Source organism: Rhinolophus sinicus, linkage group LG04 (assembly GCF_036562045.2).
Source record: "Rhinolophus sinicus isolate RSC01 linkage group LG04, ASM3656204v1, whole genome shotgun sequence".
NCBI classification, from domain to species: domain Eukaryota; kingdom Metazoa; phylum Chordata; class Mammalia; order Chiroptera; family Rhinolophidae; genus Rhinolophus; species Rhinolophus sinicus.
The window spans coordinates 176,883,410-176,902,842 of NC_133754.1; the positions used below are offsets into that span (position 1 = coordinate 176,883,410).

Consider the following 19,433-nt stretch of genomic DNA (forward strand, 5'->3'; position numbering starts at 1 on the left):
ACTTCAATCAAACACTTCGAATTTTAGTCTTCATTACATGGGAACAAACTTAAATAATGTTAATTTGAAACAATTTACTACAAATTAGAATTTTTTTTTTGAGCATACCTGTGCCAAAATAATAAGCTCTTAAAGATGATCGATTATTCAATATTATATATTAAGAATTGCACTACCAAAAAAAAATCTACATTTTAAAAATCTTAGTAAATACCTCAATGATCCTTTTTTAAATGAAAGCACAGTATAGTAACAATTTGGAGCTTAACAGCTAAAACTTTACATATATACAGGTCTCTTTGTTATGCATAGACTTAAAATACTTTTTTCTCTTGATAGGAAATGCACAATTTTGAGGACAAGTTAACATGTCCCATTTGTTACAGTATTTCTGAAGACCATCGTGTACTAGCATACTCTCCGATTTTGTAGAAACTGCTTGGAAAATGTTCTTCAGGAATCTGGTAACTTCTATATGTAGACAACTTCACAAATGCCAGTAAATTGCCCTATTTGCAGAAGTATTATTGAAATTGTTTCAACTGAAATTGTTCCAAAAATACTATTGTATTTTTACCTGTTAATTTTGCATTAAGGGCTTTTATTGAAAAGTACCAGTAAGAAGACCACCCAGGTATGGCAACTTGCCCTGAACATTACAGGTAACCATTAAATGCTTACTGTCTACTAGATAAGAAATTAGTTTGTGGTCACTGCCTTACCATAGGTCAACATCATGGTCATTCTATAGATGACCTTCAGAGGTGCCTATCTGAAAGAAAAGGACAGGCCTAAACACTGCCTGAGCACTTAACTGACACACACTAGACAGATCTTACTCTCGTCTGATTGAAAAGCTGAAAGAACAAAAATCTCACTCAGAGAAAATGGTCCCAATTTTCTATTGGCTTATTTTCCTCCACGATTAGCCACTTGCTACCTGTGTGATCTTGGGATAAGCTACTTAACTTCTCTGAGCCTCAGTTTCTTCATCTGTGAAACAGAGAGGTAAAAATTAAATGAGATGAATTTAGCACTTAGGACAATGTCTAACACTTTTGCCAATGCCAAACATCTAATGAGGAGTAAATATTTATTAAATGCAAACTAAAATAGTAATTTGCTTATTTTATTTCACCTTAAAAAAAAAGTTGCAGGTGCAAATCAGGATGTGTATGTGATCCACAGCAGAGGCAATCCTCTGAAATCTGACGTTAAATGAATAAAATCAACATGATGAAAGAGATTAAACAAAAGTCACCTTCAAGAGACAGAATGTTTCTTCCGGGCCAAGAAAGACTTGGCTGTGGCCTAATTCGTTACGGAAATATGGAAAAAGGAGACTCAGGGACACCAGAGATGGCAGGAGAGATGAGCAATCTGGGGACAAGAGAATTCCAGTCACCTGAGATCCATTTTGTTACAGAGCAGGGGTGGGCTATCGACATCACCGTGGCTTAAAAGAAACCTATCTCTAGAGCCTGAACTGTCACACTCTGATGATAAACTCACACAGAAACCTCTGGATCGGTGGCTGGCATGTAGAGTGCTTTGCTGTTTAGAGAGCAGGGCACTGGAAAACAGGTGGGAACAATTTTTGTCAGTGAAAAGCAAGTGCATCCTTTGTTAATAAATGAGATGGTATCCTGGTTCACACAGCATCCCCTCTGTTCTGACTGGTTGTTAGGAGTCCGGTTGCCTCTCCTTATCAACTCAACATTGATTTAATGGCTCTAAAAAGTTAAAAGCAAAACCCTCAACAATGATGACCCACAAATAAATATAAAGAAAGTTTGGGGACTGTTCTGGTTTAGCATGTTATCAGTATCCTCCTCCAAAATCACAACAGAGTAAAATTCATTGATAAATAGGAAAAAGGACCAAAGAACACTAGAAACATTTTTAAAAGGTTTACTGTCTATTTTTCAAAGGAATAATAGTAACACAAAAAAAATCAAAAGAGACCTTATTAAAAGTATTTATTCTTAGGATAGAGAACATAATTTAAAGATGCCATATTATTTGTTTTTCAAAGAATACATATATCCAAGACTTTGAAAGCGGAATCAGAAGGGGGAAAAGAATAAAAAAAAATAAAATAAAAAATAAAAGTGAAGAGAAACAATTTGGTTTCATTTTGATTGAAGCAGATTTTAAAATAAGATGGTAAGTCCATGAAAATTTTCTGGGAGGAGAACAAAACGTCCATCTTCTTGCAAAGAGTAAGGCAGTCAAATAAATCTGAAAAACATCTGTTTTAATTATGACCAAGTTTGCCTGCTTTCCTAGTTTCACATAGTGTTTCAATGTAGAAACATAACGAATGTTGGTGATAAAATTAGGTTTGACACTCCATAATTCTGGGGGAGGGAGGTCTCTGTTTTGTAAAATACAGAGGGAGTCAAATGCCTCAGGAGATGTTTTGGTCCAAAAATGGTCTAGACTCTAGAAGAAATCATTCAGCTCCTTCCACTGCTGTCATGGAAACAGGTTTCACATAGTATGGGCCTTCACTCAGGTAACTTCTGAGCCTCAAATAATTTGGGTTTCCAAAGATTTCTGCAACTGTCTTGGAATTGGCAAGAGCTTTCACCAGTTCATATTTGGCATCCTTTGAAGCTTTGTCATGCTCCACTGACCGGTCCATCACATATTCTACAAAACCTGGACTGTTAAACATAAGTTTCTGAGCCCAGGGTTGGTTTGCAATGGCCTGAAATGGAAGGCAAAAAAACAATTCCTCTGAGACTTAAGAAGTTAAGTTTGTTAGTAGGATGGCACATCCTTAGAAAGAAATTTGGCAACATGAACCTTAAAAATGTTACTTTTTGCTTAAATTCCTTCCTGGGAATTTAAGACAATAATCTAAATGTTAAAAATATATTTTTATACAAAGACGTTCATCACAGTGTGACAGTTATAATATAAATGTCTATAATATAAATGTCTAATAGTGGAGAGATGGATAATTAAATTATGGCATATAGCAATAAAAAATGGAATAAACATTAAGAATGTTTATAAAAAAATAGGTAAATCTGTTACATGAAAAAAGCAAATCAAAATGATATATATACATGGCATAATTACAACAGTAGAAAAAAACTACAGAAGAAAAGACTACCCTAAAGAAACTCTCATATTCGTACATGTATGTAAGATGATACTTTTGAGAATGTTCATTGTAGCATCATTTGTAATATTGTCTAAATCTCCATTTATAAGAGAATGATACACTGTGGCTATTCAGTGAAATACTAATGACTTTCTCCTTGCCTCTTTTAATATAGATAAATCTTAAAAACATAATGTTGAGGAGAAAAAGCAAATTGCAGAATGATATGAACAACTAGATACCATTTACAAAGTTAAAGAATATGTAAAATACTGTAATTTGTTTAAGGATATATGCATATGTAGTAAAAGTATAAAATCATATGTGGGCTTATAAACCCTGACGGTGATTAATTATATCCAGAGGAGGGTGGGGAATGGGTTTGGGCAGAGGTGTAGCAAGGTATGACTCTATGTTTGAAATATTTCATCAATCAATCAATACTAACACTAATACTAATACTAAAAGGAAACACACCAACTAGGTATGAGTTGATGTGACTTAAAATATCTACTTCTTAATCTTTTCCAAATTTTAAAATAATGAAAAAGCAACTTTTTATAATGTTTCTAAAAATCTCGCTATTCCATTTTAGTGAAGAACAAGGAACAATCAAGTTTACAGCTTAGTCTCTTCCTCTCAAAGTGTGTTCTACAGGCCAACAGCATAGCATCACCTGGGAGCTTGTCAGAGATTCAGGATCTCATGGTTCCATCCCAGAACCACTAAATTGGAATCTACATTTTCACAAGATCTTAAAGTTTGAGAAACATCAGCCTTGTTAACAACTGTCAAAGACGAAGAGTGTGCTGCAATAAAAACAGCTGTCCCAACAAGTCAATAAAAAATGATATCTGCAACTGTGGCCAACTAAGTAAAGCATAAGGTAGAAGACTGGGGGAAAAAATACATAAATAGTAAGAACATCGATGCAGAAGCCAACATGACCATCACAGTGACTTCGGGCAAAGATGAAGCCGTCTACAAACAATGTTCCTGAAGTTGATAGGGATATTGTATTCTTCAATACCCAGATCACGTATCACATCCTGCAGGAAGTCTTCCCTTTCTTGTCGCCTCCACTGTCCTTGTTCCCTCCCTCTCTAGGCCACGCATGCTGCCTGAGACCCCATTAGTAAGAGTACTAAAGGGATGACTGTTTCCATGAGCCCAGCCACCATGGTAAGTACTGGTCCTTATTCTCAACAAATTCTGTTTAAGTGGTCAATAAATATTTTAATATAATGTAATAAATAGAACACAGAGGTGAAATCCTTACCACAGCTGTAATTATATAATTAACTACACAGTTGTACCCACTGTCTGGGTCCCTCACCCAGAGGTGCTATATGCGCTACATGAAAGGAAAGTCTTGGTATATTTTGTTCACTATTGTAGCCCCAGAACCTAGCAAAAAGCAAAAAAGAAACTCAACAAATATTTGCTGAATGAATAAATAAGCACAAAGTATATGGGAGCCAACACTGCTTAACTTAACCTTGTGGGTTTGGCAAAGCTTGCTGAAGAGATACCTGAGCTAGTCCTTGAAGAATGAATAAGAGGTTAACAAGCAAATCGGGGAAGAAGTGTTGAAAGTAGAGAGCAAAGGTCCAGAGACATAAAGCAAGCAGTATGTATCACGAGAACACTAAGTGCCAGAAGGGGCAAGGCAGGCAAGAAGGCTCAGGAAGACCAGGCTGGGTCAATAAGGGCTTGTGTGATGGCACATAAGGAATCTGGAATTAATCCTGTGATCCCACAGCACCCTGTGTTCTTCTACAGTACCATTCAGTGAAACAATCTGTACATATATCTGTCTCCCTCTTTAATCTATACTAACAGCAGAGGGCAGAAGCTGTGCCCTGCACTTGTGTATTCCCAAGGCATGGCAGCGCGCCTGCTCATTTCAAGTGCTCACGTGTTGAACTGGCAGAGTCCCAGAAGAACCTGTGGAAAAGAAGAGATGCCTACCGTGAACACTTTTAAGGCAGCGCAGTGTAGTTCAGGGAAGGGTTGATTACTGATGCCGCGGAGGAGCTCCAGTGGGTCCTGAGACAAAGAAGAAAACCAGGACTCTGCCATCCTCAGGAGGTCATCCGTCTGCTGCTCAAGCTACAGGGCAGAAAAGAAGACTCTCAAGACACTTGTAAGTCAGGAAACCTGGGTTCTGATGGCACTCTGTCATTACTTGCTGTGTGATCTCTGCTAACTCTGGAGCACTCTTTCCCAAACCCAGTCCAGACTTGCCCAGTTTTGTTTGTTTGTTTTATGGGGTTGATTGAACAATTTCTAGGGTACTCTTCAGTTCTAATACTCTGATTCCACTTCAACTTAAAAATGTCACTAGTCATATAATGAGGGTTGTGTTCTTTTACTAAGAGTAAGAAATATGGCCTTTATTTGATCAACATTTATATTAACTTAACCTGTATGATGTTAACTCATACAGGCTGTCCCTCATTAATTTCCCAATTTACTTACTGGTAAGTAAAGAAGAGATGAGATTGCATCCAAACACCTAATTTTGAGCTCTGTTGGGGCATTCTTTGCTTGATATCCTATTCTCTTGAGCAAGCGTTCAAAGCGAGTTCCTTTGAAGGACAAGATCATTTTCATTGTGGTAAAATACAGATAACATAAAATTTACCATTTTAACCAGCATACAGATCACATTGTTGTGCAACTATCACCACCATCCATCTCCAGAATTTTTCATCATCTCAAACCGAAAAGTCTGTACTCATTAAAAAACAACACTCATTCCTCCCTACCCCCGTGCCCTGGTAACCACTATTCTTTCTGTCTCTGTGTATTTGTTCTAAGTGCCTCAAATAGGTGGAATCATACAATATTTGTCTTTCTGGGTCTGGCTTATTTCTCTTAGCATAACGTCTTCAAGGTTTCTCCATAATGAAGCACGTATGAGAATTTCATTCATTTCTAAGCTGAATAACATTCCATTGTATGTATAGACCACATTTTGTTTATCCATTCACCCGTCAATGAACATCTGGGGTTATTTCTATCCCCTTTGGCTACTGTGAATAATAGCTGTTAATGAACACAGGTGTATAAATATCTACTTGAGTCCCTGCTTTCAATTCTTTTGGTTATATACCTAGAAGCAAAATTGCTGGATCATACGGCAATTCTATGTTTAATTTTTTGAGGAACCACCGTACTGTTTTCCACAGTGGCTACACTGTCTTACATTGCCACCAGATATACACAAGGGTTCTAACTTCTCACATCCTTGTCAACACCTGTTATTTTTTTTTTTTTTAATAAAAGCCATCTTCGTGGGTGTTGTGAAAATGAGATTTTTAAAATATGCTTTGCTTTCAATACACTGACCCCTACAAACCTAAACCAACATAAAAATAAACATGTAGTCAGAGACCAAATGAGAAGCCTAAAACACACATTCATATGCAACATGGCATATATAAGTCAAAGTGTAGAGGATTTGGAATCAAAGGACCTGGATTTGAGTAGCAGCCGCCCCACAGTCTGTATGATCTTAGAAAATTTTCTTAATTTCTCTGAGCTTCAGCTACCTCATCTGTAAAATGAGAATGACAACAGTATGTTCTCTGCAGGATGGCAGAGGATTCCATGTCATAGGTCACAGCACTTAGAAAAGTACATATAGCAAGGATATTAGTCGTGATATACGAAAGCATATAAAATTTCAACGTCTACTTCACAAGGGTTTTAGCAGTGCCGCACGTGATGTTTTGTGTGGAACTCATAGTGCTTTCAAGGTACTCATGGATGTCCCATAAAAGTATCACTCTTAACACAAAATCTTGTAACAAATTTTTGTTCCTTTCCTTCCTCAAAGTTACATATATAGAACAAATATATCTTTTCATTAAATATTCACAACAACCCTGAGAAGTAAGAAGTAGTTACCCACTTTTCAAATACGAGGAAAATGAGGCCTAGAGTACTGAAGTGAGTAAATCAAGTTCAAAAAGCTAAGTCAGTGTTAAAACTGGGTCATGATCCAGGTTTCTCTGAGTCTAGCCCATGGTCTTTGTACCATGAATACTATTTATGGAAGATGTAGAGGGGAACACTTGGTTCAGCCAAGTTAAAAAAAAAAAAATTCAGTAATAATTATGAGACTTTTTAGGAATGAACCAAGGTCATGGTAAAAAAACTTCCATCTGCAAAAGCAGTTTCTATAATGCACTTAACATACCAGCAAATGATTTATTATATATCGAATCCTTGTCAAAAATTAAGGTATCTCTAAAGAAAGGTAAAACAAGTCATACCAACCTGTCTTCTGCAAAACTTGCTTTCCTTCAACATTGGATCCCAGGATTCCAATTGTGTCCACTGCTACACCGATCATGGTGGGGTCCTGACTTTCTGTCATTTCAAAGACTTTTTCCACAAAGACAGGATAACGCTCGCAGATCTGTTGAGGGCTATCCATAATAGCAAGGTTCCCAAAAAACTTCACAAACCCTAGAGACATTTACAAAAATATTATTTTAATAGGGGAAGAAGACCACATAAATTGGGAGTCCTATGTTTTCATAGGGACAGTTATAAACTACAGGCCAGAAAGAGGAGAAAGGTTATGGCACTGTGCTGCCTGGAAATCAGACAGACCACAGGGAATACTGAAGGACCTGGGATGTGTGGTGCCCGGAGACTAGAAACCCCAGGTGTCAATGGAGTGGGGTCCACACACTGAAGCACTGTCACACGCAAGAGGGAGAACAAAGAACAAGGAAGGACCAGTGGATACAAGTTACAGGACGGCAAGTTTGGAGTCATTATTAAAAAGAAAATTTTAAACAGATGTTCATCAATGAAATAATCTAGGCTACCTAAGGAAGGCACAAATCTCCAATTTCTAGATGCGCTCAAGAAAAACTAATACATGTCCTTGACAAAATGACTGGAGTAGTTCCTATATTAAAGATTCCAACTCAGAGATTTGATGAATCTGGGAAATATACTGTAAATGTCATTACTAGTATTTTTATTTAGTTTCTTTTGGCTGTGACTCGAAGGAAATTATCCTAATGCTCTAAACAGCAGTATTTCCAAGAAATCAGAATCAACAGTGGAAGGCTCCCAAGGTGATAGATTCTACCCTATTAAGGGGCTATGGGTCTCATCACCTGAAGGGAATCACCTGTAAAGAAGACAAACCCCGGGCTCCTCCTGACAGATAACTCACAAACAAAACACACACTATCATTTCCACAGGCATCAACATTTCTTACCTGGCAAGTAGAAGCTAGAGAAAGGGTCTGAATCCGCCCCAACAATTATATTAGAAATCTGATCAATTACTCCTTCCTGAGCAAGGTACTGTCGTCCATGATGAGTATACGCCAGTGATGTCACCATTTCTATACAGGTGGCTCTGAAATGCCAAGATTTTGCATATAATTAGCATGGTTTATAAACTGCTTTCATATAGGTTATCTCATTTAACTCTTCCCACCAAATATAAAAGGTCAATAATCCTGGCTCGACTCTTTCCGATGAGGACACAGAATGAGAAAATTGCAATGACTTGTCCAGAATCACATTTTATTACAAGGCAGAGTTTAGAGTTAAATCTTGACTTTCTCACTTGAGTCCCATTATTGTTTCCACTATAAAATAGCTACTTCTAAGAGATTTCTTTTTAAAATGTGTTTTATTTTGAAATGTCAAACATACACAAAAGAGAACAGAACTGTAAGCCCTTGAGTACCCATAATCTTGATTGTATAATTATCAAGATTTTGCTTTACTTATTTCACCTCCTTTTTCTCCATTTTTTGCTGAACTATTTTAAAGCAAATTCTAGTCATGTTGCCATTTACCCCTGCATACTTTAGTATGCATCTCTAAAAAACATAAATATACTGTGCTCACTTCGGCAGCACATATACTAAAAAAAACATAAACATTCTCTCACAATTGTAATTCCTTACCACATATTTAAAAAATAAATAATAATTCTTTGGTATCACCTAATACCCACCCATGATCAAATTTTCCCAATTAACTAAAAAAGCATTTTTATATTGGTAGTCACAAAACAGTCACAGGGATTTGATATATAGTATGGGGAATGTAATCAATAATGTTGTAAAGATTATGTAGGGTATCAGATGGGTACTGGACTTATCAGGGGGATCACTTCATAGATTATATAAATGCCTAACCACTGCGCTATATATCTGAAACTAATATAAAATAATATTGAATGTTAACCATGATTAAATACATATTTATATAGCCATGGGATGCAAAGTATAGCATAGGAAATATGGTATTACGTAATAGCTACGTACGATGTCAGAGGGGTAGTAGACTTGGGGGTGGTTATCACTTTGTGAAGGGTATAAATGTCTAATCATTATGTTGTTTAGTACACCTAAAGCTAACAAGGAAAATTTAAAAAATAAAAACTTTTTTATAATTGCTCCTAAAGTATTTTAAGTGACTGTTTGTTGGGTTTTTTTCTGTCACAAAATTTGATACATAGCTAAAAAAATTAACGAAATTAGTTTCCTAATTAGGAATGCTATGAAACAGTGTAATTGGTGACTGATTTATGCATATGAGTTTAACAATTTCAGTCACATTTAAACAACATAAGGCAGTAAGAAAATCATTTAAAATAAGGAAAACAAAATCCTGAGTACACGAAATAACTATAGTGCTATTATAAAAACAAAATACTTGAAGCAAACCAAGTGTTCAACAGTGAGGATGTATTAGTAAATCGCAGAATATCAACCAAGAAACATTTGGCAAATATGGGGACTTAGGGAGTAGGGCTGAAAAAATTGGAATTAACATTTCTCTGAGGACCTATGCCAGCCATTGCATGGGTCTCTATGGTTAATTCACTTAATCCTCATATTATCTTCTTTATAGATCTGTCATTGTTCCATTTAGGAGATAAGGAAACTTAAGGTGCAGAATGGTTGCAATAAATTGTCCAAGGTCAAACAGTTAATAAGTACTAGAGATGCGTGTAAGCCCGTCTTCCTCATTTTCAAAAGTCCATGTTTTTCTATCATGCCATGGTGCTATTATTTAACAATGTCAAAAAATGTGTAACACATAATGTGATAACACATTAATACAAAGTGGCAGTTTATCACGGGATTGCAACTTTGTAAGAGCATACATGCATGCCTAAGGACAGGGAACAGTCATTCCAAATCAGCTATATAGTCGTATGTGGCTTTGCTAAGTTGCAGTATGCTGTCACAATATAACCTGAGGTATTTTCTAAAGGCCCCTTCTTCAGCACATATATTTGTCATGAGATTGAAACCTGGGCACAGGTCCTACCAGGGAAGATAACACTGAGTCCCAAGGGTTGTCTCCTGGCCCTCCCAAAGAGGACATTTCGCTCTCTCAGCCAACATACCTACCTGACCAGTACATCCTCACCAGTCAGCTCTCTGAGGAGCTGGGTTACCAATCCACTTGTGGTACAGGAGGTTAAAGATTCTGGTGACACAGAAGAAATCTCTACAATTAGCTGAAAGAAAAGAACAGAAAAAGCAGAAAGGTCAAAACAGCCCCAAAGTTGTTAAATCTCATTTTAAGTTAAATGCAGGACTAGGTACTTTATATAAACAAATTTTTAAAACTCTGTTATTTGTCTCCACACGTAGGAAAATTTCATCAAACACATAAGAAATTACTTTGGCACAGAATCACTCCACTGTATCTAGGTGTAGCTGTATTTTTCACAAAAGAAATCATCAATCAAGGTAAAAAACCCTGAATCAGCAACCACAGATTGTAATAATCATTCATTCATTCATTCATGCATTCTATCAGTCAGTCATTCACTTACTCATTCAAGTATGTCCTGAGGGCTTATTGAGAGAACAGGATACTGAAGGATTTTAAGCAGAGGAATGACAGAACCAGATTTGGATTTTTAAAAGATCGTTCTGACTGCACGTGAAGATAGACTAGTAGTGACAAAAAATGGACAAGGGACCCGTTTGGATGCCAATACAGTAATCCAAGTAGTAGCTTAGACTAGGGTCCTGGTGGCTACACCAAAGAAGAGAAACACATAGGTTTAAGTAAAACTGACATGACGTGATGGCTGAATGGACATGTGGCAGGAAGAACCAGGTCTCATAGTGAATGAACTTGAGGTCTAATACCCAACCGCGTGAACTATGAGACACGGCCAGTTTGTTGATGCAGTTTTTTACTAGGGGCATGAGGTAGGTGGAGAAGCTCAGGAGTCTGGTTTTAACATGAGGTGAGAGACCTAGAATATGTCTGGGGGGGAGAGTGAGTTAGTAGTTGGACATGAAGGTCTGAGCTCAGAAGAGAGGTCTGGGTTGGAGGTTTACATTTGAGAGTCCTCACCATTATAGGTGGGAACTGAAATCACAGGATGAATAAGATTGCTGAATGAATACAGATTATAGGGAGAACAGGGCTGGGGACGTTGCCTTCACAAACCCCAACAACTGAAAGCTCAATAGAGGATAATGAGCCGGGAGACTTACAAGAAATAACAAGAGAGGCAGAAGGAAAAACAGGATAGCCTGGTATCAAGACATACAAAGTAAGACAGCGTTTTGAAGAGGGAATTAGACTGTAGAGGATTTGTTTGGAATATGTAGCCCATTAACTGAGTGGCCTTGGGTCAACGACTCCATCAGTAACAGTGAGGTCAATGTATAGGCTTTACTGTGAAAACTGAAGACAATCTATGTGAGGAGTTAGCACTGTGCTCAGTACAAAGCTGGTACAAACGAGAGCCATTTCTTCTACTACTGCTACTACTACTGCTGCTAAGTTTTTCAAAGTTTAGTTTCAATGGCGTCTCGTCTGCTATAGTACTTATAGTGCAGTATAAATATTTTTTACCTGATGGTCTCACACACCAGGTGGGGAGGTCAGCACCCAGTATAGGGCCTAACACAGATTACGTACTCAATTAATGTATGTTAAATGAGCCGTCTTGCCTTCCAATGTAGCTCTTACTGCATTCTGAATTGTAAGCATCAGAAAGTGTGTTTCTTGTCTTACCTCATACACCCTGTATCGAACAATGTCATTTGTTTTCATTACGGTTTTCAAATCATCCAGCAGACTGCTTTCAAATAAAGCCTCCAGGCCAGCTTGGGTCAGCGATATTCTTGACAGGGATTTAATGGCCTTATAGGAAAGAAAATATCTCTTAAGTCATAAATATACAGAACATTAATATCTACTTCATAAGAGACTGATGTGAAAACTAATGTATGGAATGCACCTTGCCCAATGAGCATTTACTACATTTTAGCTATTATTATTTATAATTGAAAAACATACACAGCTGTGGTGTAAGTTTTGCTTCTTATGAAGTAACCCAACGTAAGCCCTATGGTGGATAATTTGTAAATGTGGATTCTAGCAAATAGACGGGGTTTACTAGTACTTATTAGACATCATAGATTTATTTGATACCATTTATATGGTTGGAAATTCAATGACACAAATCCTCCCTTCTAAACCCTCACCCCTCAACCCAGAAAGCCTTTCTTTGTCTTTTAATTTCTCTGCCTGGTTAAGCCGATGGTTCTAGCGGACTCACCACTTTGGCTACAGATAGATTCTCTCCACCAATACAATAAACAATTTGTTTTAGTAATTCAGGATTATTTAGAATCTCAGTAACAGCATCAGAATTTTCAACGATTCTTCCAACCTGAAAGAAAAAAACAATCAGAAATACTCTCCCAAGGTAGGGCAACACGTGAACACATGATGGTCGAATTTCCTTAGTGTGTAGCTATTTTAAGAGTTACTGATTACAACTAAAAGACAAGTTATTAAAAATTCCTAGTGACCCAAATTCTTTAAAGCCAAATACATATTTGGCCTAGTTACATCTTTGAAAGGAAAAAAAAAATGGTGGGTGTTTCAGTGAAACAATACAAATTCTAGTTCTTTCCATTTTTAGCTGCACTGAAACCCTGGGCAAATTAAATAACTTCTTAATTTCTTGTCTGTAAAATGGGAATATAATACTTAATTGCAGGAGAGTAATGAAGATTAAATGAGACTAAATAGGTAGAGCACATACTAGTGTCTGGCACATAAATGGTAAATAAATCGATACTTTTCTCTTTTTGTGGAATAAACACTTTAGAGTAGAAAAGGAAAAACAGTAGTTGAATACCACTGGATAAACTAACTGCTCGTAACCTTTCAACAAGATGATCCTCAACAGCAGTTCTTCACCCAAATAGTAACACGTTTTGATTACCAGGGTGATAAGAGTTATTGTCTTAGTTTGTCGGTTTAGTGATAGTACTTTGTTCATGCCACCATGAAAAGACTTAACATGGCAACCTTTTTCTCTAGACTAGGGGCTCCTTGAAAGAAATAGGCTTTATTTATCTTGGTAGCTTTAACAGCATATGATACAATGCCTGGCATGTAAAAGGAACTCAGTCAGTATTTGATGAATGAATGCTGCCAATTGTACTGAGTAGGACTTTTTACTTTAGCTTGTATCCCCCTGGTTATAGTTAAGCTATGCATACTAGAATAGACTAGACACGCCCTAGGGACAGAGAGATGATGTTTTCTTTCTCTCTCTGTCTTGGCACCCAGCACAGAGCCTAGCCCAGAACAGGTGGTCACTAAATGTTAGTTCCCTTATTATATGCTAGCAAAATTTCATACCTGGGACAGAGCGAGGATTTTCACAGAATCATCAGGGTGAGTCAGTCCCCTCTGCAGGTCAACCCTGAGGTTCCGGGCCATGTGAACTGGCTCCATAGCTTGGAGCAATCTCTCCAGAATGGATACACACAAAGTTGTCTGTTCCCTAAAGGAGACACCATAGATCTCCTTAGTTCATGTCCTGCCAGGTAGGAAGTAACAATCTAATAACACCTGACACCAGGCTCAATGATGATCTCCTCTACATAGACATCCCTTCGAAACACCAGCTTTTATTAAGTTATTAAACATTTACTAAGTACCTATTATGTGCCATGCCCGTGCTGGGGATACAAAGAAGGATAAGATACATTCTATAATCTCAAGGAGCTCAGTCTAATGGAAGATACAGGAAACCAGGAAGGCAACAATAATCCAGGTAGATAAATAGGTTAGAGCTAGGTTAGAGCTGGAAGCTGTGGGAGCCCAGTAAAGAACACATGGCACAGGGTACATTTGAGCTAAATTTTAAGAAAAAGTGGGAGTTATCTGGAAGAAAGGTGTTGCAGGTGGAGGAAGTAGTAGCACATGAAAAGGCACAGAGGAATGGGACAGTGTTATGCATTCAAGGGACCACAAGTAGCTTGGTACGTGTGGGGTCAGAATTGGAGGGAAGTGGGGAGAACGTAAGAGGAGGGAGATGAATGGCAAGAAATTACACAGGAAAAATACACAGGAGTCAGATTCTGATAGGTCTTTTATGTCCTGCTATGGAATTTAGCCTTTTTCCAGGAGTCAATGGTAAGTCCAGAAGTAATTTTAAAGCAGAGAACTACACAAAGAGATTTGACTTACAGAAATCACTCTGCATCAGTGTTAGTTAGAGAAAGAATTTTCAGTTAGAAGCAGTTCATGGTGAGAGGTGATGAAAGAAGGTGGGAATGGAGAAGAGGGAAAAGGTTCAAGAGCTATTAAAGACGTAAATTAGTAGAACTTGATGACTACCACATACAGATGCAGTGTTTCAAGAATAACTTCCTTGTCTCTTAATAGGCAGTGCAAGTAAATGGGCATTTATACGCTAATAGTATACAATTAAATTGGTAGAACCTTTCTAAAAGGTGGTTAAGCGATACATAGCAAAAACCCTAAAAATGAACATACCCTTTTAACTCAGGGATTGCACGTTGCACAACTAAGCCTAAGGGAGTAATTAAGAATGTTTTTATATCCAAGATCATTGAAAACATGTCCATACAAAAATCTGTGCACAAATATTCATAGTAATGGAAACCCAAATGCCCATCAATTAGCAAATGTATAAATGCGGTCTATCTACACAACGGAATATTATTCAACCATAAAGAGGAATGAAGTACTGATCCATGCTACATCGGTGAGTCTTGGAAATACTATGCTAAGAAGCCAGATACAAACGGCTTCCTTTGGATGATTCCATTTATATGAAATGTCCAGAACAGACAAATCCATAGACAGGAAGCAGATGGCTGGCTGCCAGGAACTAGGGGAAGGGGATAAAAAGGGAAATGGGGAGTGACTGCTAATGAGCTTCTTTTCCATTTAAAAAAAACTGTAATTGTATATACCATAAAATTTACCATTTTTAAAGGTACAGTTCTGTGGCATTAAGTGAATCCACACTGTTGTGCAACTATCACCACCATCCATCTCCAGAACTTCTTCATCTTCCATTAAAACTGAAACTCTACGTCCATTAAACACCAACTCCCCATTTTCCCCTCCCCTCAGCCCCTAGTAACCACCATTCTACTTTCTGTCTCTGAATCTGACTACTCTATGGACCTCATATAAGTGGAAGCATACAGTATTTGTCTTTCTGTGATGGGCTCATTTCACTTAGCATAACGTCCTCAAGGTTCATCCATTTTGTACCATGTGTCAGAACTCGCTTCCTTTTTGAGGCTGTTAGTATTCCATTGTATGTATATACTACATTTTGTTTATCCATTCATCCATTGATGGACACTGGATTGCTTTGGTATCTTTTTTATTTTAACTATTCCAATAGGTGTGTAGTAGAATCTCAATGTGATTTGAATTTGCATTTCTCTAATGACTGACATTGAGTATCTTTTCATGTGCTTATTTGCCATCTATAAATCTTCCTGTTCAAATATTTTGCCCATTTTAAAATTGGGTTCTTTTCATTGAGTTTTGTGAGTTCTTCACACATTCGGAACATAAGTCCTTTATCAGGTATATTCTTTGTAAAGATTTTTCTCCATTTGTGACTTTCCTTTTCATTCTCTTAACTATGACCTTTGAAGAGTAGAATGTTTAATTTCGATAAAGTCCAATTTATCAATTTGTTCTCTGTGGATCATGCCTTTGGTGTCACATCAAAGAAATTTTTGTTTAACCCAAGGTCACAAAATTTTTTTCCTGTTTTCTTTGAGAAGTTTGATAGTCTTAGGTTTTATATTGACCTCTATAATTGACTCTCATATACTGTTGGTGGGAATGTAAAATGGTACAATCACTTTGAAAAACAGTTTGGCAGCTTCTTAAAAAGTTAAACATACAATTACCATATGATCCAGCCATTCCATTCCTAGATATTTACTCAAATAGAAAAGAAAGAATAAGTCTATGTAAAGACATACACAAATGTTCATAGCAGTGGTATGTGTAATATCCCCAACTGGAGATAACTCAAATGTTCATCAACAGTTGAACTGATAAACAAATTGTGGTACATCTGTACACTGGACTGCGACTTAGCAATAAAAAGGAATGAAGTATTCCTTCATACCACATGGGCAAACCTTAAAATAATTATGCTGAGGGAAAGAAACCAAACAAAAGAGTATATACTGTATGACTCCATTTATATAAAACTAAAAAAAAAAAAGAAAAAAAAAAGGACAAACTCATCTATAGTGATAGAAAGCAGGGAAGTGGTTACCTGGCTGAAGAGGAGAGGGACTTTTAAGGGGCACAAGGAAACTTCTGGGGGTGAAAGATATCTTTGCTATTTTGATTGTGGTCGTGGTATCATGGGGATATACATGTCAAAATTTGTCAAATTGTACATTTTATTATGTGCAATTTGTGTAAATTATATCTCAATAAAGCTTTTTTTTTTTTTTTAAAAAAGCAATGGTAAGTTAAACTGTATAGTGCTCAAATTTCAGGTCATATGTAGCCCTTTGCTGTCAAGAAGCCAAAGAGTTAATAATTTATATAATAATCAATCCTGTTTGACTTCCATGTTGTAAAGCAGTAATTTTCCCTCACAAAAACTCCTGTCAAGATTCTAGACTTACATTTATTAGATCAGATACTGAACCTGTATACAGCAACCTGTGTGGTTTCATCAGGATAATAGCAATATTATCTGGAGACTGCCAATCTATCCAGAGAAGAATTACTTCCATAAATTACAGTTGGTATCTACTATGTACCCAGTTCTGAATTACCCTGTCTTTAATAAATTTCCATTAAAATTGTTTCCTAGAGCACTGCTCCTTCATTCAGCAAATCACCTCCCCCACGGACCTTACTCTTCAAACTCCCCTTCATTTCAGTTTCTGTTGCATCTCTGGTGTCAACTTGTGGTATGACCTTTGAAAGTCTCTGCATCCATAATATGAAGTGGTTGGACTAGGTGCCTCTCTAAAATTATTGAATCTAATCTTTTATTGGGCATATGTATTTCCTGCTGTGCCCTAGGTGGGATACAGAGATGAACAAAATATGGCCCTTGCCTGCAAAGAATTTACAAACTACAAATAAACACATATGGAACTATAATGTAAGCCTATAGTTTCAAGTATCATTAACAGAAATAACGATAATGTCCTTCAGGAGATCTGAGGACAATTCACTTGTAACTGGAGTGACCAGGAAAGACTTTTTGCAGGCGATGGCACTTCACTTGGTCCTAAAGAATCTGGAGAGGGAGAGGGCATTTCGGTTAGAATTGGCATGAACAAAGTTAGGAAAGTACCAAGTTATGCTCAAGGGAAAGTAAGTGGTGCCCCTGGTAGATGGAGCAGATGAGTATGTGTTCAGGAGTGGAGGGAACACGAGGCTGGAAAAGTATGCCGTAAGGGTCCCAATGTCAGACTAAGAAGTCAAGCTTTTACACGCTAGGCAGTGGGAAACCATGGAAAAGACGTGCGCCAAATGAACTGAGAACTTCACTGTGGTTGCAGTATGGGAAGGTCATGCTAGGAAAGGAAGCCTAGAGGCAATAAGTCACACTGATGCAATAGATCTAGCACGGAGAAAAGAAGGGCCTGAATTAAAGTGGACAAACAAAAGATATTTTATAGGCTGACCTGAAAATGTTCACTAATGGATTTAATGAAAGGGAAACATGAAAAAGGAAGGACTCTGAGGTCAGAGCCAAGAAAGCCCTCCAAAATCATCCAGTGTTGATTCAGTGATTCATTATATTTTCAAATAGAAAATTTCTGGATCACAAATGTTTTTAAACTCTTCTAAATTATCAAATACAAAGTGTTTTTTAAATAAAACACTACAGATGTGCATAAAATGAAACGTAAAAGTTGCTCTCCTAGCATTCTAAGTCCCACTGCCATATTAATAGTTTCTGCTGTACCTTTCAGACATTCCCAATGTTATACTAGCTTGTGAGTGTGTGTGTGTGATCCTTTTTAAAAATTACTCATAATGGAATCATAAACTACATTTTTTTTCATTCAACAACGTACATTAGAGCGCTTTCCATGTCCACATCTATAGATCTCAACTTTTCTAATTGCTGCATAGTGTTGCATGGTACTGTGTTCTAATTTACTTAGAATCCCTTTTTAATGGATATTTGGGTTGTTTCAAGCTTTTTGCTGTCGCCTTTTGTTAGAATATTCTTGTATATACAGCACATTTTGTGTGCGAGTATACCTGCATGTTAAAGTCCTGTAACAGGAATTACTGGATCAAATGGTATATGAACCTAAAATGTTGATGGATCTTACCAAATTACCAAGCTAGGTCCCCTTCTTAAGAGGAGGGAAAAAGTCAAGAACTTGTACACGTAATTGTGGAGCCCTCCCTATATATAGGTGGGCAACCCTGCTTCCCCCCCTTCAATTCCTATTTCAAGGAGCGAGACCAGGAGCTTGCCAGGGACACATCTCAGAGGCTGTTCTTAAGCCCCATCTCTTGCCTCTCAACCCAGGATCCTCCCTCTCTGAAATTTCAGCTTTTTTTTTTCATACCTTCATTGCGAGTGGGAAAAGCCCATCCCTCGCCCCACCCACCCCTGTCTCCCTACTCGGGGGTGTCTCTCTCCCCTGCTCAAGAGGCAGCGTCCACTCACCGATGGTTCTCATTGAGCAAGGAGAAGAGCGGGCCAAGGCGCAGTTCCGCGGCTTGCTCGCGGAGCTCGCTGAGCGGCACCGCCTGCAGCACCGACTGAAGCGCGCGTAGCTCCTCCAGCGGCGCTTCCAGCCGCGCCACCTCCCTCAGCAGCGCCAGCACCTGAGCCGCCATCATGCTCCTCCCGCAGGGGCTCTCCCGCCGCCGCCGCGCTCCCGGCGTGCTTCTCCGACTCTCGCGAGATCTGCCGGGGGCAGCCTCCCTTTACCTGAGTGTTGGCTGCAACTGCGACCCGCCGCACTGTCGGAGCTGGCGGACAGCGCGC

The 19,433-nt window shown here is 37.9% G+C and overlaps 1 protein-coding gene across 1 annotated transcript; it reads right to left on the reverse strand.

Annotated features, from left to right (window-relative positions):
* Positions 1-1,962: 1,962 nt before the first annotated feature.
* On the reverse strand, positions 1,963-19,420 carry PSMD5 (proteasome 26S subunit, non-ATPase 5). Its single transcript, XM_019731207.2, has 10 exons — positions 19,110-19,420; positions 13,802-13,946; positions 12,705-12,818; positions 12,158-12,286; positions 10,525-10,634; positions 8,365-8,507; positions 7,403-7,594; positions 5,597-5,706; positions 5,087-5,227; positions 1,963-2,713 (listed from the first exon to the last, which is right to left on the reverse strand). The coding sequence occupies exons 1-10, from the start codon at positions 19,283-19,285 to the stop codon at positions 2,456-2,458; spliced, it is 1,518 nt and encodes a 505-aa protein (XP_019586766.2). The 5' UTR covers positions 19,286-19,420; the 3' UTR covers positions 1,963-2,455.
* Positions 19,421-19,433: the final 13 nt, after the last annotated feature.

Coding starts and splice junctions, on each gene's coding strand:
- PSMD5 (XM_019731207.2), bottom strand. CDS start 19,285: ATGATGGCGGCTCAGGTGCTGGCGCTGCTGAGGGAGGTGGCGCGGCTG. Junction 13,947..19,109: donor TTGCTCAATGAGAACCATCG/GTGAGTGGACGC, acceptor TGTCTCCTTTAG/GGAACAGACAACTTTGTGTG. Junction 12,819..13,801: donor AAATCCTCGCTCTGTCCCAG/GTATGAAATTTT, acceptor TTTTTCTTTCAG/GTTGGAAGAATCGTTGAAAA.